At 33.9% G+C, this 24784-nt stretch overlaps 1 protein-coding gene across 1 annotated transcript in view; it reads right to left on the bottom strand.

The window, feature by feature from the left end:
- Positions 1–24784, bottom strand: part of LOC136987429 (NPC intracellular cholesterol transporter 1-like) — a 74779-nt gene that overhangs the window by 36320 nt on the left and 13675 nt on the right. The window contains exons 4-8 of the mRNA XM_067285167.1: positions 15959–16138; positions 12023–12083; positions 8785–8913; positions 4290–4472; positions 536–650 (exon numbers count right to left, since the gene is read on the bottom strand). Coding sequence (XP_067141268.1) covers positions 536–650; positions 4290–4472; positions 8785–8913; positions 12023–12083; positions 15959–16138 — 668 coding nt within the window. The remainder of the gene's footprint in view (positions 1–535; positions 651–4289; positions 4473–8784; positions 8914–12022; positions 12084–15958; positions 16139–24784) is intronic.

The following is a 24784-nucleotide window of genomic DNA, read 5'->3' on the forward strand; positions in this document are numbered from 1 at the left end:
TTCAATTAACAAATTGATTAAACAGTTCTTATTAAAAATATAATAATTTTCACAGTTTATAAAAACTTAAGCACAAAGACTGTTCAATTAAATTCTTGTAAGTGAGCACTTATTTACATCAAACAAACATAACACAACTTTGCAATGATAGTTTTTCTTTTATTTAAATTTTTGGAAATGTAGACATTATATATATAATGTATGTAAATTGAATTTGTGTTATATAATGTAATCTTATGTATATTGTATAATTAATAGCAGTCTGTAATTATTATGTTCTATAGTTTGACTTATTAAATAATAAATTTTTTGAATTTGTTACCAAGATATATAAATTTATTAATTGAAAATTACCTTTGAAATATTTGTATATAAAAAATAATTAAAGAATGCTATAGATAAAAATAAGACAGATCTTGCACACATCATAAAAGATTGCATGAAATAATTAAAATTTACTGTATGAAAATGGAAATATTGACTATAGTTTTCATTAATTAAATTTTAAGTATAGTAAAAATTATAAAATTATTACCAATAAAAAAACAGCTGGACATGGACAGACTAGACAACATCATACTTGGTGCTACATCTCCAACAACACGCCCAATCTGCTCAGGCAATTTTTCCTCAGGTAAACGTTCATCTCTCTGAAAATAAATCCATTGAATATTAATTATTATATTTTTTTAAAAACTTAAATGCATAGCTTTAATCCAATCAAGTCTAACTGATGGCAAATTTGATCTTAAGCAAACACTTAGCATAAAAAACCTCCAAATAGTGGATATCATTGGGATTGAGAAGTTTGTCTGCTATTTGGAGGTACAGTATATGCTGGCAGCCATATTGTATTTTAACCTGGTTATTATAAAGTAAAAAGTACAATGAATTACAAAAACATCAAATTTGCATTATTAATGTGAAAATACCAAAAAGTATACATAGATTGTATAATTAATATATATGTTATGGACTAAGTGATTAATACGGGCATTATGAATAACGCCCGTATTAATCACAGTCATTTTTGTTTGTCATTATTCATAATGAAAAAACAAAATCGGGCACTGTAATAAATTTCAGGTGTTTTAACATAATTTATCAAATTGACTGGTCATTATAAATACTGCTATCACCCTAGTTGAGCAAAGTGATGATAATACATTGAGGAGTGATCATCCAACATACGCTAGCCAATAAGCACTTGAATCTGAGTTGCACGTGCATGTTCCATTTAGTACCGAATTTTAAATTTATGCAACCAGTAATTAATCTTATGCAACATTTTAATTTTACTGGAGGCCAAGGCTATAGTCAATGCTGCTGCAAAATTGGTTGCAAATCTAATAGATGTAAATGCTACAAAGAAAAAACTTGTGTAATTCCAAATGTCATCAAAATCTTAATTGCTCGAATAAATAAACTAAAAATATTTAATTTTTTATATAATTTATCCCAAAAATGAAATTCCAGAAGTTTCCTGTAAGTTGATTTTTCATTAATATTAGTTTAATTGATAGAATTTTACCTGTGCGCCCCATCATGGTGGCGGTTGCAACTGTTTGTGCTCCCAACGGACTCCTCCCAGAGGGGAGCTGGCAGCAGGCCACCGATTGTTTAATGTCACTAGTTATTAATTCACAGTAGTTCTTGAACACACGATCAATAACTAGTGATGTTAAATAATTAGTGGCCTGCCAGCAGCTCCCGTCTGGGAGGAGTCCATCGGGAGCACGAACAGTTCTTGAACAGTTGCGACCGCTGCTATGATGGTGCACATAATTAAATGGTAAAATTTTACCTAATATAGTTAATTAATAGTGCTTAGTTTTAAAAGATTACATGTTCTTTTTAAAATACTTTGAAATAATTCACAAAAAATAAATATTTCTAAATGAAATAAGTGGAGTTTTTTTAATCAAATTGCCCAAAGGGAATATAGCTTTATTCATAATGTCTGGTCAATTTAATAAATTAAATCAATATTTATCAGACTGCACGCCCATTTTAGTCACTATTCATAATGACCAGGCATTACAAATAATGCCCTATTAAATCACTTGATCCATAACATATATACAATATATTTATCTTTTCAGCTGTAAAAATCACATTTTAATTCAATTCTAAATAGTAAACAATTGTACAGAATATTTTAATTAAATGATACACAAAAATTACAACAAAATGTAAATGTTGATTGATTATTAAATCATCAAAAACAACCTGAGCAGAAGTAATGAAAAAGAAAAATGAAACTGTTATTATGAATAGAAGCGTTTAGGAGATGAGAGTTTGAATGCCAAGTTTTACAAAGGCAATTTGCTAGCCACTTCAAGGGGTAAGAAATGTATTCAGTAAATTGTTGCATTTATAATGTCATTTATGATCTATGTGACTAATAAAAATTGATATAATGATTTTCTACTTCGTAGTTATCAAGTAGGTGTAATTTTTCTAACATTTTTGCTTTTTTCAATAAATGATTTATTAAAAAATTACTTTAGCCATGACAAAGCTGTTAAGATCATAAATGACATCATAAATGCAATAAAACCAAATATAGTCCTACACTTTAAAGTGGTTGGTAAATCACCTTTGTAACATGATCTTTGAACTTTCACCATATGCTGTTAAAACTGTTTCTTTTTCATTACTACTGTACTAAGGTTCTTGTTGAATGAATGAATAACTTCAGAGAAGTTTATGGTTTCTTGGTACCATAAGCTTAATTCCAACAATAAAACAGAAGTTTAATATGTATAATGATAAATGGTGATTGACAACTTAACCAGATTAACCTTCTCTAACAAATAATGAATCTTGTTTGGCTTCTTATAACCTGCCCTACTCTCCTATTTGTATTTTAAGCCAGTCTTTATTCAATGCCTACAGTCAAAGTTCTTCCTCTGAAAGAGTATTTGAACTGATTATTTGTTTAAGTTTTAAAATATTTCATATGTAATTAATTACTTCAGAATATTGAAGGCAGGACTTTGTGTTTTCTTAAGAGAGGTTATGTACGTAGCATCATTATTTAGCGTGTCTGCTAGTTAGAAGTGAATATAATAGATATCCTATTTGAAGGGTCTGGGGATTGTAAAAATGTCCATTAAGAAGAGGTGTCTGCTATTCAAAAGTGCCCAGTAATGGAGGTTCACTGTATCTTTTACAGTACAAGAAATTTTTACACCTAAATGTATCTAAGTTAAAGATCCTCCACCCACATGCTGAAATATTCCTTTATTTACTCTATTATTATCTGATATAAGGCATAGATATATATATAGCCATAATTTTCCATTACATTAAAGTACTTCCAAAGTCATCTTAAACAGTGAACTACTATTTAAATTCTTCACAGAAAATAAAGCAACAGCATCTGAATTTCCAGACAAACATGAGTTAACAAAAACTTGTATTGTAGTGGCAGCTTCAAGTTCCCTGTCCTTATTTAATACAATTTCTTCTATTTTGCCACCTTTGTAGTTTAGTTCAGGAGTCACAAACCTCATCCAGTGATATGCATACAACTTTTTCATGATCTTCTAGGAGTTCACATTTTTCCTTTAAATACTTTTCCTGTGAAAGACTTATGCCAGCAGTGTTATTCTCCATTTCACTTAATAATCATCTTAAATATGATGGATGCGGTAGTGTCAACAATTTGCTTGAATGCATTAAATAATATGCTCCAAAAAAAAAGTAAAATAATGTTGAAGCCCAAAGCAGAGTGTCTGTTAAGTATCTTAACTGAGCAGTTTTTCTTAAGTGAGAGTTTTTCTTTACTATCTAGATCTTCCTTCTTGAAATACACAAAGTGACTTTAATTCAAAATACTATAATTTAAGAGATCTCAATCACCTATTAAGCCTTGCCTCTCTAAATTATACAACCTTGATCCTAAAAATTACTAATATGAATTTTCAATAAAGCAAACTAAGTAGCATTTCCCTAGTATTTCATATTAATGCAAGTTGACTGCATCATGTAAAACTGGAACTGCTTACAACTAAACACCACACACCCCTTACTTTTCTAGCAGTAACTTTAATAAAAGAACAGATGTTTTAAGTCCCTTTTAGAAATCTGCTTCACATTATTAAACTATTTAAATAACTAAAGAGCTTTTTAGGTTTTCTAAAATAGAACAATTCAAATCTTACTTGATGTCATTTAAAATTTAAAAGATTTACAATTTGACTTTATACTTCTATAGTAAAAAATAATACCAACACTAAAACCATTAAAATGTAATAAAGTTATTTAAGTCTTAAATATCTTACCTGAAAAGCTTGTACAAGAATAAAAATATTATCTACACCAACAGCCAATACAAGGAAAGGGATTACTTCAATAATAATCAATGTAGCTGGCACTTCAAAATAACAAAATATTCCTAATGATGATATTACAGATACTAATACAATGAGAACACCTGCAAGTCCAAGGGAAATTTTGGAATCAACCTGAAATAAGTTAATTTTAATGATAAGTACAATTTTTTTTTTATTATTATTATTTATCAAATGTTCCTAAATTTACAATTTCATTTTTTTGAATCTCTGGCCCTGAATCTTTAGTTATTAATCATTATTAGAGTTTTCTCAATAAATAAAACTACAATTCTTTGAAACAACCAAAATAAAAAAACAATTTTAAACAATTCAGCTATTAAAAAATAAAAAAAGCTATTAAATTTAAGATATTATTTTATTCATAATAAATATGCATGCATATGTGACTGACAGATCAATTATAATTAAATTTTCAGTTAAATATTAAGAAAATTCCAGTCAAAATACTCACAAAAATGAAAATTTAAAAAATAGTTTATTTAAATTATTTTCTTTTGTAACTTCACAGAAATAAAGTTCTTTTTTTTAACAATGTGAAAGTTTTGAAAGAAAAAAAAAATTATAAATGATAAAAACAATAATTTAAAAATTTTCAAATGGAGTTGGTTATTTTCTATGTAAAATTTGGAAGAGAAGAAAATTTTTAAAAAATTTCTTCTATACCAAATTTCATAAATTCATAATATTAAACTAACTAAAATCTACATACTAAATTAAATTTAAAAAATAAACAAGTAATCTAAATCTTGATTTAAATATTATTGTTTTTTAACCTCTGAACAATAACCACTTGACAGAAACAAAAAGTGATCTTTTTTGAGAGGTTAGATAAAATTGCTCAAGTACAAGTTCACACATAAATTAAAAGAAAAATTAATTTATTACTTTTATCAATAACATTAAAAAAATTTTTGTATGATTTTTTACAAAGTATCTGTGACATGCAGAAAACTCCTAAAAACACAGATCTTTTATTACAGGCTACAACTTATGTTAAAATGTGTTAGAATAGCATTCTCTGCTGGCAGCAAAAATTTAAAAATTTCTTCAAATTCTTAAGCACTTAAAATTTAGATAATTTAAAAATTTTGACATCAAGGACTATCAATGATGGCAGAAGAACCTGTTTTTTTGTTCATATTATAAAAGTTGTAGACTACAGAAAAGGTCAATATACATCTGTGTTCTTGGTACTTCTCTGCACATTTGTACAAAAATTCTTCTCAAAAGTTATTTTTGCATTTGACTACAACTGCAAACATAATTAATCTCTAATGGATTTTTTAAAGAAATTATATATACAGGGTGTATCAGAATGACGTTTAAAAAATTTGGGGGATTGTAGAGGATGAAATTTTGAACGTTTTGATATAAGAAACCCATAGCCAGAAATTTGATATACAGTTTCTACAGCAATAGGAAGTGCTTGACCGCCCTTCAGTAGGAACCCTTCCGTCCATTGACGTCATGTTATTATTCTTGACTTCTGCCACATAGATGTAGTGTGGGAGGAAATGGGAGGGACTTAAGAAAAACAAATAAACTGAAAGATAGGGACTAACCTTAGAAATGCCTTGGGGGACGGAAACATCAACACCTCGTAACAGAATGTCTGAACGTTATATATAATAAAATATTAATATTAACTATAATATTAACAATAATGCAATTTGTAATAATCTCTTGTAATAATTCTAATTTATGATAAATTAATCTAAATAATTGTAATAATTCCTTGTGACATGTACAAAAAACTGTAATAATCTTATATAACTTGTATAAAAAATTCAACTACAATAATCAATGTAATAAATGTGTTCTCTACCACTTGTAGAAATGTAACACCTGATGAGGGGTGCAAAATAGAAGAAAAAGATTGCACCCAAAATGCATAGTAGAATAAAGAATGAGGAGGATAAAACCCAATAGTCTTTGTCTCTGATAAAATGCGGTACAGACAAAATAACGGTTAAACTAACTGTGAAGTTAAATCAATTAATTTTTAAGAAAAGAAAAGTTTTTTTTAAAGAAATTGATATTTAAACAATATAAAAAAACCACACCATTAATATCTAATACTTATAGAAGATAATTGTAACTTGTAAAACTGGTTAATAGGATAATAACAAAATTAAAGCCAACTAAATTTAAACCAGCAGAAATATGAACAAGTACTTTTGATCTGAAACTGATCATATTCAGGTCTAAATGAAATGGAACATCTTTTTGAACAAATTCTACCAAATTAGGAATTTCAAAATGTAAACAGTTACAGAAGGGTTATTTTATGCAGGACTAATACAGTGGGTGATCAGTTAACAAACACTTTCACGAAACATTTTGGATAAACAAATACATGTTCGTTATCTGAACATGCAGCAACGTAAAATAACAAATACTGATTGGTCTTCCCTTGTCTTCAGGCAACAATTCAAAACTTTTCAGAGCACAGGAAACATCAACATCAAAGCTCAACCCAGTGTATACTGAATGAGTAGTATTCCTCCAAACTTTGAAACTCTCCCTTGTAATTCCAGCCTTTTATTTTTCTGACAAACAATTCTTTTATAATATTTATGAGACTATCAGGCAGGGACTCATTAAGTATTGCATGGGTTTTTATTTCCAAAAGGTGAGAGTATAATAGCAAAGGTATAGTGTGCGCAGAAGATGTCTGATGTTGCTGGGCAGTATGGCTTGAACAGGTCTACAGTAGGCCACAGTTCAACCTTATCTAAGAAAGACACAGTATAATCAAGAAGACTCAAGCAGCTAAAGGAGTAACAAAAGTCATATTTGAGAAATAAAGAACATTGAAAAGCTCATAATGGAACCTGAAACTGATCTGACGACAGAACACCAAGAACTCTTGAATGAAGAACACCAAGAAACTTGGCGAGATATGTTTTCTTCTGAAAAAGAGGATTAATGCCGATATCTGGTATTAAAGATTTTATGAAGTAGTGGGAGAATGTCAGAATGACAGTCTTAGAATGACATCCAAACCAGGTTGAGGTTAATAGGCTTTAGGAATTTCTACAATTACAATGCTATTAATTACTTCTGAAAATCCTGAAGAAGAGAGTAAAGCAATCGACATTAGACAGAGTCTTTAATCCCCATAAATGGAAAAAACATGACTAATAAAAATGCAAAACTGTGTATATATGTATTTTTATTATTACATATAAATAAACATAGTAAGAAGGTATATATTTTTTATTTTTTGGGGTCTCTAGAACGAATTAATCAAATTAATGATAATCAATAATGGGAAATCGATAATCAGTTAACAGGTTAACGAACAATTCGGATAGCGAACAAAGTCTTGGAATGGATTATGTTCGTTAACTGATCACCCACTGTATATGCATACTCATGTTTTTGCACATGGTAAATGGTTAGCTTAAGCCTCAGATGCATAGGAACAATTCTGTTAATGCCCATATGAATTTTAAATAAAATAGTCAATTGTGAAGCAAAAGTAATGGTATAAATATTAAAAGCAATTTTCTACAGCTTACTTTTGAGGAAAAAAGTTATGCGAACAGTATGAAAAAGCAAAAACAAACTTTTACCAATACATAACAACAAACTACAAGAGAATGAGGTGCATTTAGTTATTCTAGTTGTGTATTTAACATGTTATTAAAAAAACTTTACTTTGTATATTAGGAATACTGAATTATGAAAGTTATTATAGTAAAAACACAAATAAAACATATTGAACAAATTTTAATTTTTTCTATTCACTGTAAATTATTGTGTAAGTGTTTAGGTAATCATCTGGGACTATTTTGGGTGGAGAACAAATTTACACAAAATTTAAAATAAAATTTTGTGTAACTTCTGACAAGCAACCCTATCCACATAAAACAATGTATACTGTAGAACATTTTTACAAATATTGAAAGATAAAAAAATTATTTTAAAATATACTAATAAAAATTAATTAATTAAAAATAAATCAACAATTAAATACTTAAGAAAAACACAATGTTATTCTTAGTTTGTCAATACTCCATTTCACTTATTATGGTGAGGTAAATTTGAAAGTACTATTTCCATGTTGGCTGCCCCAATGAAAAATATGAAAAAATAATGGGTTGAATTAAAATCAAGGCATAACTACTAAAAAGAAAATCGATTTGATAATTTATGTACTATGTAAGTTACTGACTTTGATGTATTAAATAACACAGCTTTCAGTAATGTGATGTAAATGTATTAAAATTATTTCTAGAATGTTTGTGATTGCTTGTGTGTGTTATAACATCTATCTATATATTTATTTTAACTAATTTTTTTAAAAACTAAATAGTTAAAATTTCAATTTTATATAGATTGTCTATATAAGTATACAATAATCTTATTAGTAAAGCAAAAATTCAAAATGCAAGTATGACAAAATACTAAAACTTACTAAAATACGACTGCAACTATTCACTTCACCAAGTGCTACTGCTATATATACAAACATAATGATGTAACTGATTGCAACAGTCAAAATATCAGAATGACTTCCTCTTTCCAATTCATCTTCTATTGATCGCTTTAATAAAAAAATATATGAGTAAATTTAAGCATTATAAAATACTTTTTGTTTTCTACACACTAATAAGATAAATGTTAACAAATATAATAAAAAGTATATTAAAATATTGATTAAACTGTAAAATATTTAATTCTAATATATAATTATACATAAACACCAGTGTTACTATTTTGTGTAAACTCTTACCTCTAAAACTTGTCTATAAATTGTTGAGTTTCAAAAAAATATATAAACAACCTAAATAATAATAGTAAATACAACTACTGTACCATTCATAACAACAAACATTTAAATAATTAACATTTCAGTTTTGCATTCACACAACCCTGCACATGGCTGCTGATTTTTCTTGCCTTTGATTTTGAAGGAATAAAATTTTAGCAAGTCTTGTTTGATATTGAAGTCTCAATTGATATTTAACTTTCAAAACAGATTCTTTTCTTCTCTAATTTATATCTAAATTCCCTAAATTTTGGGACAAAACACTAAACCTAGAAATCATGATTACAATCTCAGCACTATTTTTTCATTTAACAAATGGCAATAAAGTAGAATTATGCTAAAGAAAAGTTTTACTTTCAGTTTTGAATTTATTAAGTTACAACACAAACTTTTTTTTTATAACATATAGAAATAATTGCCCTTAGAAACAAACCTCTAAAAATACCTCTAAATTTGCCTCTAGACAATAAAAACCTCTAAATATAAAGGTAAAACCTGAAAAATGATAACTCTAACACATACACACACACAAATTATTTCAGATAATCAGATGCTTATAAATGGCAGTGTAGACCAGTGATTCTCAAACTTTTTCGATCCACTGCCTCCTTTGTTCCATAAAGTTATACCCAACGCCCCCTAATCCATTTTCTCTTGTGTGAGAAAAGATTGGAAATATTCTTAGGAAAACTTTTCTATGAATCTCACACTTTGTGCCCTTACCATAGATTGTTCTCAACATCCGGAAATCATTAAACGCAATGTTTCCTCTTATCCGTTTAACAGAGGAAAGGGAATGGCTGTCAGTGACCCCAACTTTTGCCTTTGATCACCGTTAAGTACCCTGCCTCCAGTGCCCCCATAGATTTACTCACCACCCACAAGAGGGCATTATCACCCACTTTGAGAAACGCTGGTGTAGACTAATGTTTATGCTTTCATAACTAATTGACTGAATATAGTAAAAGTTCCAAGTCTTGTTAAGTCATGACAGATCAAAGCATTTTCAAATTGCAGTAATAATTATAATTTTGTTATAAATTTAAGACAAAAACACAAAAATAAAATTTCTGCAATTATCTTGATTAGACTGATACTGTTGTTTGATGTCAATTTTAAATTCTAATAAAAAGATAAATCATCAACTGATTTCATATGTTAAGAAAGTGTCCTGTTTTGTGTTTACATATATTTTGTATTATATTTCAATTCTAAATTAAAACTTTTTGAAAACAGTTTTAAAAAAATTTAATGTATACATATAAAAATAACATAATTAAAAAAAATTAAATATTTGTTCAGGTTTAGCTAGCAAAAACTAAATAAGAAATTATTTAACTGACAAATACTTGGCATGCTGAAAAACAATCAGAGAAAACTATCATTCCATATTTATAAAATTTCATATATTTATTGGTGGACTATAATCTGTAGCTAATGAATAATATTTTATTCAAGTTTTAAATTTCATATTTACACATTTTGTGCAAATCTATAATAATTAGATTTCAATTACTTTGACAACAACTTTGATTTCATTATGTAAATCAAAAAGTTGTACAATTTGTCAATCATCATATACAATATTTAATCAGCATTTTACAAATTTAAGGTATTTAAAAATACATTGAATTAATTTTGTCTTTAAATGAACAGTTTATATGACTAAAATTTGGTATTAAAAGACACATTGAATATTTTTGCTGAATTGAAACTATAATTAGGCCAGTTTCTTTATATTCACCATTCAAAGCATTAGCATTTATGAAAGTATTGTTATGTAAATGACTGTAAAGGAGCAGTTATTCCAGTTTTTCATTTCAATGGTCAAGTTTTCTTAGAATAAGTCTTTCATAATAGCTCATATTTTACATCCATTTTAGCAAAAATTGAGTATTATTTTTAAAATTATGTTTTACACTAATAATTTTTACTTTATTCAAATTAGTTTTACTGAAATTTGTAGTAGTAATTTTTTCTAACACTTTTGAAACCGATGTTTCTTTAGGTATGTTTCTGTAGACTGATCAGAAACAAATAAATTCTATGATTTTTTATTATTATTAGTCTGTGTTAAGAATCCTTTCTTCCCCAAAAGTTGATATATAATAAGTACAGATTTGATGATTATAGATAAATTGAATCTGATGCATTAAACTGCAATAATAGCGAGGTTGCGGCTGACGTTTTCATCGCAAAAATGTGAATGTTGGATGTTCACAGTGCTGCCATTATGTAAACCTAAGTTTACACGATGGACGTTCAGTGCCTAAGTTTGACAATGGCATTTGGAATGCCGAGCATGATTCCACTGATGTTCCAAAAGCCATTGTCAAACTTCAAGGCTTACAGGATGGCGGCACTGAACGTCCAACGTTCACATTTTTGTGATGAAAACGTTGGTCGCAATCTCGCTATCTATCATGTTTTCACTTATCTGTAATTACGTTTTAAAAGAAATAAACATTAAATTATTTAATAATAATGGTAATAATTATAACCAAAAAAAAAACAGGAAAAAGCAAAACTATTTGTTGCAAAATTTCAATTAACTAAGAAAAACTTAAAATGTTTTGTCAACAGATGGAGCTTGGCATTATATTATCTAACAAAAAGGTCTATGCTCATTGGAAATACAAACAGACATGCTTAAGTCATTTCACAGGAGACATTTCAAAAGTGTTAATTAAATAAAACTATCAAAATAATTACTGTATACGATTTAAGTTTTACACTAATGTTTAAAATCAATAGAATAAAATTTAAAAAATTTTTGTTATTCAATAAAAACATTTTTGCAGATCATCAGTAAAATAATTATTAACACTCATCAATATTAATATAGATAAATTATTTTAAAATTAAAAAATAATAAGATATATACCTCTGCCTTGTATGCAACAGTCATATTTGAATTATTATACTTTTTCATGTACTCAAGAAACCTACATAATAAAAAAAAATATAGTTATATATATGAAAAATTAAAAGTTAATATGTAAATAAAGAAAAAAATTATTTTTCAACCAAACAATTGTATTCTATTTTCAAATTTTCAATAAAAATTATTACAGGCAGCCCTCACTTAACAGAATTCTGCTCTTACAATTAAGTTGTTAAGTAAATTGGTTGATAAACAAGGAGTTTAATTACATTAAAAACTGCCGGGACAAATTCACATTTAAGGAGTTTAATTGTTTTATTCATTCTTGATAAATAAATAGTCTAAAGGAAACACCTACTTGAAAACTTTGTTTAATTTGCATCTCTTATCTTACAGAACATAAAAATACAATCAACAAAAATTATTAAAATGTACTGTACCAAAAGAATTAAAGTTTATTCCTTTTAAAAAAGTCATTCAGATTAATATTTTAGTCATTGAATTCTTCAAAGAGTTAAAGCCAAAATGGTTCCAGAGCATCAATGCACCATTGGAGTTATCAGCAGGGTGATCAGGAGCTGTAGAGGGTCCAGGTAATGATGATGATGCAAACAAATGGAAGTACTTGTAAGAATCCTGGGTGTAGTTTTTGAGAAAAATCTCACTAGTGTGATCTGCTTTTTAAATCTCCCTTTTTCTTCATAAATTTTACAACAGCATCATAGAAAATCATTCTTTACCATTCCACTTTCGTGAACCATTCGACATTCAGATCCATACTCACTAGTTCTAATATAGCCACATTCAATTTCAAGAACACATTAGCTAATCCCTTTTTAATGAACTTCTTTTGTTACTACTATTCTTTCCTCCTCTTCCTCTTTCAGGTGTGGCCACACTTCCAACTCTGTTGCTATTTCTTCAATTCTTAGCACTTCCTCAGGTGAAGCCATGCTCTTTCTTGTCATTGACATCTTGTCCTGTATTGTTTATTCCATATTTATAAATGAAATATGTAATCTTGGAGATTATGAACATTTTATGTAGTAAATACTGACCAACTACAAAAATAAAACTAAGACTTTCTGTACTCCAAGACAGTGTCTTCCTTTTATTCTTTTTTATCTTCGCGACTAGGTGCATTAATAGACACAAGGCATTTTTACATCATCTTTATTCTGGATCTTCTATAGGCCAATACATGTTTCAGGCAAAGGACCCTCATCTGTCGGCATGACTTGTGGGATTTTCCTCTGGTGGTGTTGACACGTATACATTCCATTTAAAAATTACTTATTTACAGGTAAAATTTTTCTTTTAAAATACCATTGCAGTTTAAAATATATCTACAATTTTAAATTACTATTACAGTGAAGGCTTCATGGTTTAACATTGAACATCAACCAGCGTATACTCTGGTTGATGGGAATTCCCAGTGTTGGAGAACTAATGACAGCTTAGACTTACAACCAAACAGGTAGATTGTTAAAAGAAAGTGGCTACAGACTCTCATTTTCACTAAAACAATTTTTTTTAACATTGAGACAATAGTAATTATATATATCTGTTTCAATACTATAAGCATTGCATATATTTATGACAAATCTATTTATATAATAATTAAAAATTGTCTTATAACATTTCCTTTTTGCTTTTTTTATATTATTTGTATTATACTGTATACCTCATCTTTTAATTCTCTCAACATTCATTTTCTGTATGTTAATTCATGCTTTCATTTTTGATATTACACACTTGCTTGAATTTATATCTTGAACACTGATAAGTCTCTAGTAATCCTATTTTTCTACAACAACTTAGAACTATTTAGAAGTCACTCATTCATTTTATCATAAGTCAGCATTTATTGTCTATAAAAAAAATCCAGTGACAAGTTGCATAACTTTCCTTGTTGTAAGATTTTATTTAAAAAATAATTTTTACATTATTAATCTTAATAAATAAAATTGTGTAAAACTTCATCCATTATGAGATTTTCTTATAAAAAATTATATTAATAAAATAGTAAAAAGCTTAATTTTGAAAGTAATAAGAAATTTTATTAAAAAAAAAATGTAAATGCTAACAACAAATAAAATTTCATCAAGTCTGATCTCTCTAGAGATATAACACGATTCCTGTTTCCTCACCCATACGACCTTTAATCACCAAACTTTAATAGCATCAATGTCCCTTATACACAAGTTACCATGCCAAAATTCGTTTCTTAATTTCAATTAAAAAAGCAGATGATATAACTTCTTCAGTGAACTTTTTAAAACTGTTTTACATAATTTTGCAGAGGAATACACAACCTCTAATAAAAGGTCATCTCTGCAAAGGAAGACTGTTTTTGTTCCTGGTGAAAGAAAAACTTAGTTTCTTTTGTATTTTTATATTTGTTTCTTAATCTTTACCTGCTCCTGATATAGTAAAGTAGACACTAACAGACACACAGAAAAGTAAAAATAAAAATTACTCTTTTGGATTCAGATCTCAAAATATGGAGACTTGCAAAAATCCAGAGGGTCAAATTTGATGTAATTCCATTACTTTCTTTTGTTATGTATATATAACAACTAGTAAATCTAAGCAACAGATTCAAACCCCTATTAAATATTAACTTTAAAAAAAGCTTTTAATGCTTTTTAAAAAAAAAAAAAAAAATTCTATCATTATTGCTGCCATTGGTAGATTTTGTTCTATTTACTTAATACTGGTGCTTAGTATTTTGATTAAAATTTATGCTGTATCCTTGATACAAAAAAGTTATTTTGTTCACACTGTTTAATATAAACTGATTCCCCATGTTTGTGAATAATTAGGACCAAGTAACATTTCATGAATATCAATTCTCAAATTTTGAGTTCTATTTCCAACATTAAATTTGTAATTCACTTCAAGACTATGTCAGAGGTGGTCTAATTGTGGCTCAAGCTGGATGAGGCTCTTCTGGACCCTTACTGCAGCTCCATGTACAATTTCTTTTTATAAACTTTATGCATACTACTTACACATATAGTACTTTTGTAAGTTTTCCAACTATTACAATCTTTGTATATTATACTGTGTAAGTGTAAATCTCAAATTAACTTTGAACAAGTAACTGAACACTTAGGTACATTCATAAAGTCAAGAGTTAAACAACTGTTTACCTAGTCAGAGTACCAGTAAAGTAAGAGCAATATTTACTATAAAATAGTGGTAACTACATAATACATAATTAAAATACTACAAAGAGCTGATGCAGCAATCCGATAGGCACTCCAAGAGGATGCAGCTATCATTTACGTTCAATAGGCAGTGTATGGCTCCTATCCAAGATTTGGTCATCTTTATGTATTGCTGCTTCTAGAGATATTGGACGTACTCTCCCCAAACTATAGCTTGTTGGCCCATATCCAATCTCTTCACAAGCTGCCATAAAAGTAGACAAAGGGTTGTAAAAAGGGAGAAGGTAGCTAAACAAGGATAGAAAAAGAATAATAAAAAAAGGGGAGAAAAAGCAGAAAAAATGAGAGAGAGAGAGGGACGACTGAGGAAGAAGGAGAGTCAGAGTAGGTGGGAGGACAGTAGAAAGAGTAAGTGAAAAAAAAAGAAATGGTGGAGTTCAAAAATATTTGATTGTTTCAATTAGATACGATGAACCGGCGGGAGGGAATCCATAAATGCAGGCTGGATTCTCTACCACTGCTGTTTAAAAAAAAAATGTTCAGAAAAATGAATGATTTTATTACATAAATAAAATGTACATGCTTTATAGTAATGCTAAAATTGTTTACAAATTTTAATTTTAAAAAAAAAATCATCATCATTGAGAATATGTATGCATGGAAAGTTTCAACTAGGTCTGAAAATGGTAAGTGGGCAAAAATTGAGTTTCAAGATTTTATCCGGACAGACAGTAAGTAAATAAAAAAGCACATAAAAACTTACTTTTTCTCCCAGGCCAAAGCTTTCATATTCAAGTCTTTCTCATAAAAATTCTTCACAGGAATAGTAATTACAATTGCCTCTGCAGTATTATATTGAGTATCTTGAAAACCTCCCAAAGCAGCTTCAACAGATTGTAATGGTCCACCATATGGAGCAAAACAGTCAGGCAGAGCTTTGTTTCTATAATTTTTTAAAAATTTATTTTATTTTTAGATTTATAATTAATTCAAAATGGTCACAATATAAAATAATTACAGTTCAAATAATTTTTTTTAAAGATTAGTTTGTTGAAATAATATATGAAATAAATGTAAAGTTTATTATACCTTATTATACTATACCTTTAATATCATCAAAAATATAAAAAATTTAACAGCTAAATTTATTGAATTTATTTTTATATGAGGAGATTAAAATAGACTTCTGAAGATAAAAATGAAAAAACTCCAAAAATAACAAAAAGGAAGTAAATTTATAGTTTTACAGAGTAAGGTTGTCTTTTAAAATGGTAACAAAATTACTTAAAATATACTGACATTGATGCAAGATTTTAAATCAAAATCATATTCACCAATGCTTATCTGTGCATTTTATATACGATATCTCTTTGATTCTAAGGCAAAATTCAATTTCAAAATCAAGGAAAGTTTTTCATGGGAAAAAAAAAATTTTTAAATCAATTTTATCATGTTTTCTTAAATAATAAGTTAGAAAACTCAATAAAAATGCCACACAATAGGTAATGTTTGGCAACTATTTTCAGAGCCTTCTTTATACATTTTAATGCAATGCTTCTGTACTACAGATAATAGTGATTCCATCATGAATGCTAGGAGAATACTGCATTTTAATTCCAAAACAAAGTAATAAGTTAAAATTAATTAAAACTTAATTTACTGCATTATATCATCATTGTAAAACACAGTGTTTTGCTTTCTCTACAAGTGCAGTAAAAAAAAAAAAAATGTATTGCTAAACAGTAACTTATTGTAGTACAAAATATCATTCAATTGGGATTCTACACAAGTTATTCTTAAATTTTTTATATGAAAATAAACATATTTTAGTAATATTTTCTAAATAAGCTTTTATTAGTTATAGTTTATTTTATTTTTACTTTTTATTATATTGAAAAGTTTTTATAAAACTTTCATTATAAAATTGTTCTAAAATAATGAAAAAACATTGGCAAAAATATACAGAACAGTAATTTAACTCTCTGCAGCTATTGTACACTTCACACTTTGAAATTTTTGCTGAAATACCAACTTAAGAGCAATACTAAAAACAATTTTTGCAGCAAGCAGTATATAATTAAAATGCAATATTGATGTTTTAAAAATATACAAATAATTAGCATTTTTATATTTTATTTTTGAAATTTTGTAGCATACCAATGAAAAATTCATGATATACTAATTGAGAATCACTGACATGCACTATATTGTGGTGCCCAACTTTTGAACTGGCAGGCTACAAATATTTTGTACATACCATATACTGTATTTACTTGCATATAAGACTAGGTTTTTATTCATTTTTCACTGCTTATAAAACCTAGTGTAAGGTATGGAATCGCCAAGACGTGCGATTCCCACCTGTTTGTTATAACGAACTGTCATAACGGAAAAGTCGTTAGGATCGGCCGGTAGAAACGACCGTTAGGAACTTCCGTGGGAAGAACCGTTAAGTTTCAAATCGTCGACCATCGGACGATTGGCCGGCGGGAAGTGACCGTTGGCGGCCGTTGCGGGAACATTCAAATTTGATTGGAGCAGGGTTCGAACGCCGTCGACTATTTAAGCTCGGATCGAGCTCGTATCGGGAGTTCGGATCGGCTGGCATCGTATCGGAGGTGATCGGATCGGATCGATCAAGGGAGATCGTCGTTATCGAGGTGCTAACTAACTCTCTCGTTGGAAGTTACGTGTTTGTGTACGAACTTGTTCCTGACTCGGAGGTTTTGTTAATTACAAGTCTGTTTGTTCGTAAGGAGTTCTTTCGACGAATTTGTACGGGAATAGTCGGTTGTTGTTCAGACTAGTGTTTGTGCATAATTAATTGTAACTCTAATTTGGATTATTTTGTACATTTACTGTAAATATAAAATTTGTGTTTTTCGTCAAACCGACTGAGTGGTTATTTTGAACATTACTGGCGCAGTCTCGACAGGATATTTTGGATACTTTGGATTACGTTGGATTATCCTGGATTATACTCCAAAGAATCGGAAGAACTGAGCTACGACAGAGAAGCAGACGGACGTACAGAACATCACCAGCAATTAGACCCAGGTAAATTTTTTGTTTCTCGCTAGCACACAGAGATGCCTAGACGCGCGAAATCGCGGCAGCTAGATGCTAAAGATTGGGAGGACGACGAGCCGGGTACGTCGCGTAGGACAAGCGGGTCAGGAGACGACCTCGAAGCACTGAAGTTGCGGATCGAGCTCGCGAAAATCGAGGCGGCAAGCAAAGAGAGAATCGCGGAAATCGAGGCGGCGAGTAAAGAAAAGGCAGATGCGGAAGAGACAAGAAGAAGGGAAATCGAGTCAGAGACGAGGAGAGCAGAGATAGAATTGGAACAGCTGAAGTTAGCGCAAGGGTCCCGGAATAGTGAGGACGGTCTCGGCAAAGCGAGTTTTGACGATTACGCCCGTAGAGTAAGGGGGGCTCTACCGAAGATGCCGGAGGAAGAAGAGGCAGTACCTTCGTGGTTCCGCTTGGTAGAGGTAATCTTGGAGACTTATGACGTTCCGGCAGAAGCACAGGGGCAGATAGTGATGGGCGCACTGTCCGAGAAGTGTAGGGCGTCGCTGGCCAGATTGCCGGCAGAGAAAATTAAACATTACCCCGCCCTGAAGGAATTCGTCCTTGAGGAGCTGCGGCTCTCCCCCGCGGAATACTTAAAGGGGTTTAGGCGGGCCGTGCGCTTCCCAGAAGAAACGTGGCCGCAGTTTGCGTCGCGCCTGAGGGATTTATACGGTTACTACGTAGACAGTAGGGAGGTGCGGACGGTAGAGGACCTTGTAGAATTGACTGTGGCGGACCATCTAAAGACGTTATTGCCCCCCGAGGCGAGGAAATACGTCATACTACAGGAAGGGAGCGGGTGGAGCAAACCCGCGGAGTTAGCGAAACACATAGAGAAATTTTCGGAAGCGGCGGGGGGTGAACTAACGATGGACGGGAAAACGGGACGACAGCGGGAACAGCAGAGGGAACTGCCAAGGGAATCGAAGCCCGTGACACGGAGGGCGCCCGAGCAACCCGCGAGGACCGGCTGTTACACTTGCGGTAAAACGGGACACTGGAGGAGAGACTGCCCCAAACGGAAGACGTCCGGCGAGCCGAAACGGGCGAGGTTCGCGGTAACGAACGAGACACCCCGATCAGACGATCGGTTAGTGGCGAGAGTGACAACATACGACCAACCGGAGGTCGGCGGTTCGCTACACAGAGTTAAGTTGGCTTGTGGCGGACGTTGCCTGTCGGCTATTGTTGACACGGGGACCGAGATTTCGGTCATAAGGGAGTCAAGGGTACCGGCAGCGGTGATAGAAACGAAGGGGAAGATACAGTTAGTGGGAGCCTTCGGTCACCGGGTCGAAGCGGTATTAGCTACAGTACCACTTGGGTTGTGGGAGGAAGACCTCAAGGGACCACGGGGGAGAGAACTGGTGACGTGTGCCGTGACGGACGAACTACAACAGTCCGCGGACGCCCTGCTGTCAGAGGAGGACTACCGTACACTAGTAGACCGAAAGGGGAGGCCGCAGAGAGAGGAGGAAAAACATGTGAGAAACATAGGAGTAGATAAGAACGAAACCCTCCGGGAGGAGGAACCGGATACTCGCCCGGGAGTGGTAGGCGACCGTGGTAATGACGAGCAGGAGAGAGGGACAGAGTTACGGGACGCGCAAGTCCGAGACAAGTCGCTCTCCCGATTATGGGAGGCTGCTAAACACCAGAAGGACGGGCTAGTCGTAGAGGACGGGATCTTGTACCACCGGGATAATTGGTTTGGCAGACCCATCAAGCAGGTAATACTCCCGCAGGAACGGAGGGCTGAGGTATTAGCCCTAGCGCACGAAACTCCGTGGGGGGGGCACTTGGGCAGCCGGAAGACGGCCGGTCGGATTCGCGAGGCTTTCTATTGGCCGGGAATGGCGACCGACATTCGGAAATACTGTCAGGCGTGTCATAGATGCCAAATTAGAGCGCCGGTTCGGGTCCTCGATAGGACCCCGATCACGCCCCTCACGAGGCCCTCTATCCCGTTTCAGGTAGTGAACGTTGACATGATCGGACCGATCGACCCCCCGTCATCTAGCGGCCATCGATACGCTCTGTGTTTGATCGATCTATGTACTCGATGGGCCGAGGTGGAATGTCTAAGATCGCTGTCCGCGACGGCTACCTGCACGGCACTGTTACAAATATTTACTCGAACGGGTTTTCCTGAGTTGATCTGTTGCGATCAAGGGACCAACTTCACGGCGGGGCTGACACGAGAAATGACCCGGATGTTAGGAGTGCGAATCCGATTTTCAACCCCAGAACACCCTCAGAGCAACGGGAGTGTAGAAAGGTGGAACCGAACATTTAAAAACATGTTGAGTCACGCAATAGCAGAGAACGGGAGAAAGTGGGATAAGGTCGTTCCCTTTCTGCTATGGGCGTATAGAGAAGTCCCACACGAGACGACTGGCATGTCCCCCTTCGAATTACTGTATGGGAGGGCTCCGGTGGGTCCGCTGGCCATCTTAAAGAAACTATGGACGGGATCGATAACCCCACCCGACAGCTTAAACGGCAAAGCCGCGGAGTACCTACAGACGGTAGTCGAACGAATCAACGCGGTTAACGATATAGCGTCCCGGCACGCGGCGGCGAAACAAAAGCAATACGTGGCGCACTACAATTTACGGGCACGCCCCAAAGAGTTTGACATCGGGGACCCCGTACTTGTCAGAAAGGTGTACCCGGATAACAAGTCCGATGACCGGTGGGAGGGTCCGGCGGTGGTGGAAAAACGAGAAAGAGCGGGAAGTTACCGGGTTAGAATGGAGGACGGGAGGACGAAATGGGTTCACGTGGACCGTCTCCGAAAATATCGCAAGCTCGTTCGCGCAGTCGGAGTGGTGTTCGATTCCGACGCGAGTTTTGGGGAGTTAGTAGAGACGCCGCCGACACGTCAGCCACACGACCGCGGGCGACGGGACGGACAAAACGAGGAGATTTTCTCGCATCTCCCGGGACTGGCACGGGCCGAGCTACAAGAACTGCTGAGGGAGTATAGGTCGGTCTTCGGGAAGGAGCCGGGAAGGACAGACGTCTTGAGTCACACAATAACAGTCACGGAGGGATGGGTCCCGAAGAGGTTCGCGCCATATCGCATCCCATTAGCGCTCCGGAACAAAGTCGACGAGACCATAGACGAACTGCTAAAAGCAGGGCTAGTACGGCCCAGCGTGTCAGAATGTGCACATCCCATAGTGTGCGTGGCCAAGAAGGGGGGCGGGATGCGGCTGTGCGTCGACTATCGCCACTTAAATGCTGCCACGATACCGGATCGTTACCCGATGGTTCCCCCAGCGGAGTTAATATACCAATTGGCCGAGGCCAAATACATTACTTCGCTAGATCTTTGCAAGGGTTATTGGCAAGTGCCTTTAGGAGAGAAGAGTAGGCGCCTCACTGCGTTTGTCACTCACCGCGGTCAATACGAATGGGAGGTCATGCCCTTCGGCCTGAGGAACGCTGCGGCAACCTTTCAACGGCTTATGGATACGGTGCTGGCCCCATTCAAGGATTTTGCAGTCGCGTACATTGATGACGTCGCGATCTACTCGCGGGGGTGGGGAGAACACGTGTCGCACCTGCGGGCGGTCTTAGGAGCATTAAAGAAGGCCGGGCTAACGGTAAACGTCGACAAATGTCAGTTCGCTAAACCGCACATACTATACCTTGGACACGTCGTGGGCTCGGGGCGGCATGCGCCGGACCCGGAAAGAGTGAAGGCGATAGCCACGCTGGCGCTACCTAAGACCAAGGATCAACTTAGAAGCTTCCTGGGCATATGCGGATACTACAGAGACTATATTGCCGATTACGCGGAGCTAACGAATCCCCTCACCAGCCTACTCGCAAGGCGAGCGCCTAGAGTAATCGAGTGGGATCGGAAGCTCGAGCAAGCCTTCGAAGCAACCAAGGGCCGGCTGGAACGAGCCCCGCTATTGTTCGCTCCGGACCCGAGGGAACCCTTCGTTTTATTTACCGATGCATCAAACCAAGCCATCGGGGTATGTTTGGCCCAGATCTCACCGGAGGGCCAAGAAAAGCCAATCGCGTTCGCGAGTAGGAAACTAAAGGGGGCCGAGGTCCACTGGGCCACCATAGAAAAGGAAGCATACGCCATTATTTGGGGCCTCAGGAAATTCAATTATTGGGTTTACGGAAGGCCGGTCAAAGTAGTTACTGACCACAACCCCTTGAAATACTTAACCTTATCAACACCCCAAAGCGCTAAACTCACGCGTTGGGCTCTGGCCCTACAAGGCTATGACGTCCAGATAGAATATCGTAAGGGGAAGCTGCACGGAAATGCAGACGCTCTATCCCGGTTGGAAACGGAGGACGAAGTAGACCGTCAGACACCGGTCGGATAACGCATCTCTGTGCGCGGGTTATAGCGAGTTTGCCCGGTTGTACCGGAGGTAAGGGTCAGTCCGCACCAACGGACATGTGTAAAATTGCTGAGTGTTGTTGGATCAAACAGGCTTGGGCTAAGCTCAGTTTGATCCTTGGCCGCGGAGGTGTAAGGTATGGAATCGCCAAGACGCGCGATTCCCACCTGTTTGTTATAACGAACTGTCATAACGGAAAAGTCGTTAGGATCGGCCGTTGGAAACGACCGTTAGGAACTTCCGTGGGAAGAACCGTTAAGTTTCGAATCGTCGACCATCGGACGATTGGCCGGCGGGAAGTGACCGTTGGCGGCCGTTGCGGGAACATTCAAATTTGATTGGAGCAGGGTTCGAACGCCGTCGACTATTTAAGCTCGGATCGAGCTCGTATCGGGAGTTCGGATCGGCTGGCATCGTATCGGAGGTGATCGGATCGGATCAAGGGAGATCGTCGTTATCGAAGTGCTAACTAACTCTCTCGTTGGAAGTTACGTGTTTGTGTACGAACTTGTTCCTGACTCGGAGGTTTTGTTAATTACAAGTCTGTTTGTTCGTAAGGAGTTCTTTCGACGAATTTGTACGGGAATAGTCGGTTGTTGTTCAGACTAGTGTTTGTGCATAATTAATTGTAACTCTAATTTGGATTATTTTGTACATTACTGTAATATACTGTATTTACTTGCATATAAGACTAGGTTTTTATTCATTTTTCACTGCTTCTAAAACCTAGGTCATCCTATACACATGAGTAAAGGATTTTTTCATTTTTGCAATAATTTTTGTAAACTGTGTACTCACATTTTTTACCAAATTCTCACCTTCTGGTGTTTAAAAACAAAAGTATTTTATTTGGGTCATTTACTCCTGACAACACACAACGATGATTCAAAGATGAATAGCAATAGGAAAAGTAAAGCTTTTGAATTGAATTTCAAAATTATATGGAAGCCTGATATAAGTTTTAATCCATTCCCATGTGAACACAGATGATTATTCAGAAATCAGAATTCGGAGAAATTCATAAGTGTAATCAACAGAGTGGATTCGACTGTTAACAATTGGCATAAAAGGTTTCTGATTGTCCAGCCTTACAAGAAGAAATTATGTTGTCGATTTCACAAGATTTTTCCTTGAACGTTTAAAGTGCTAGTAATTTTTGCAGGACAATGTGTGCATTTACATGCATTTGATATTTTATTTGTGATTAAATGAAATAAATAGAATTGTATTAATAAATCAAATTTTCTTTATTTTGATCTTTAAAGTCACACCTCGTCCTATATGAGAGATCTTATATGCGAGTAAATATGGTATACAAAAAGTAGCACACGTCTATCATTTATAAATGATGTATCAAATATATTTGAGGGCCAGATTATGTGTGCCATGGGCAAAGCTATAGTTTGGGCAGCACAAAATTATATTATAAAAAAAACAGAAAATTTTATAAATTACAGGAACATTACACTCAATATTTTGAGTGTTTGATATATGAATAACAACAAATGATCAGTTACAACTTTGCAAATACAAAATGATTTAAAAATAAACTTTCCTAATAAAGCTTGGGCAAAACTAAAAATATAGGACTCTTATTCAATTTCTTTACATTTCCTTTAAAAACAGTTTATAATGGCACTGCAGAATCATGCAGTGTTGTCAGAAATCAGCCAAGGGTCATGAAAATGCTTATCAAAAAGTTGCAAAATACCACCGGAAAAAAAAAGGTAAAATTAATAGCTGAAATTTTAGGTATCAAAAAGGCATTTAACTTTTAGTAAGAAATCTGTATAGAGAATAGAAAGTTGGAAATAAACATTTTTAATAAGCAAGAAAAGTTATGCCCTGACATAAAAGCTGCAACAAATGTCTCTAAAAATTAGCCCAATTAGCAAGAAATTGGACCAACTACAATCTGACAATTTCCCATCTATTCAAAACCATCTTTTATTGTAGAAGATAGTAATGCTCATTAGCTGGAGCAATTTGTCCTCAGATATTTTCAATATAGTATACTGCAACATGAATGGCAGGAGTTCAAAATAAAAATAATTTTACCAGATTTCAAAATTATTTTGTTATACAGTGTAATAAACCCTGTATGTATGTATACTGCACTTGCTAGCTATTGGAGGTTT

The sequence above is a fragment of the Centruroides vittatus genome, unplaced genomic scaffold, assembly GCF_030686945.1.
Source record: "Centruroides vittatus isolate TY-2023 unplaced genomic scaffold, ASM3068694v2 contig_1218, whole genome shotgun sequence".
Taxonomy (NCBI): Eukaryota; Metazoa; Arthropoda; class Arachnida; order Scorpiones; family Buthidae; genus Centruroides; species Centruroides vittatus.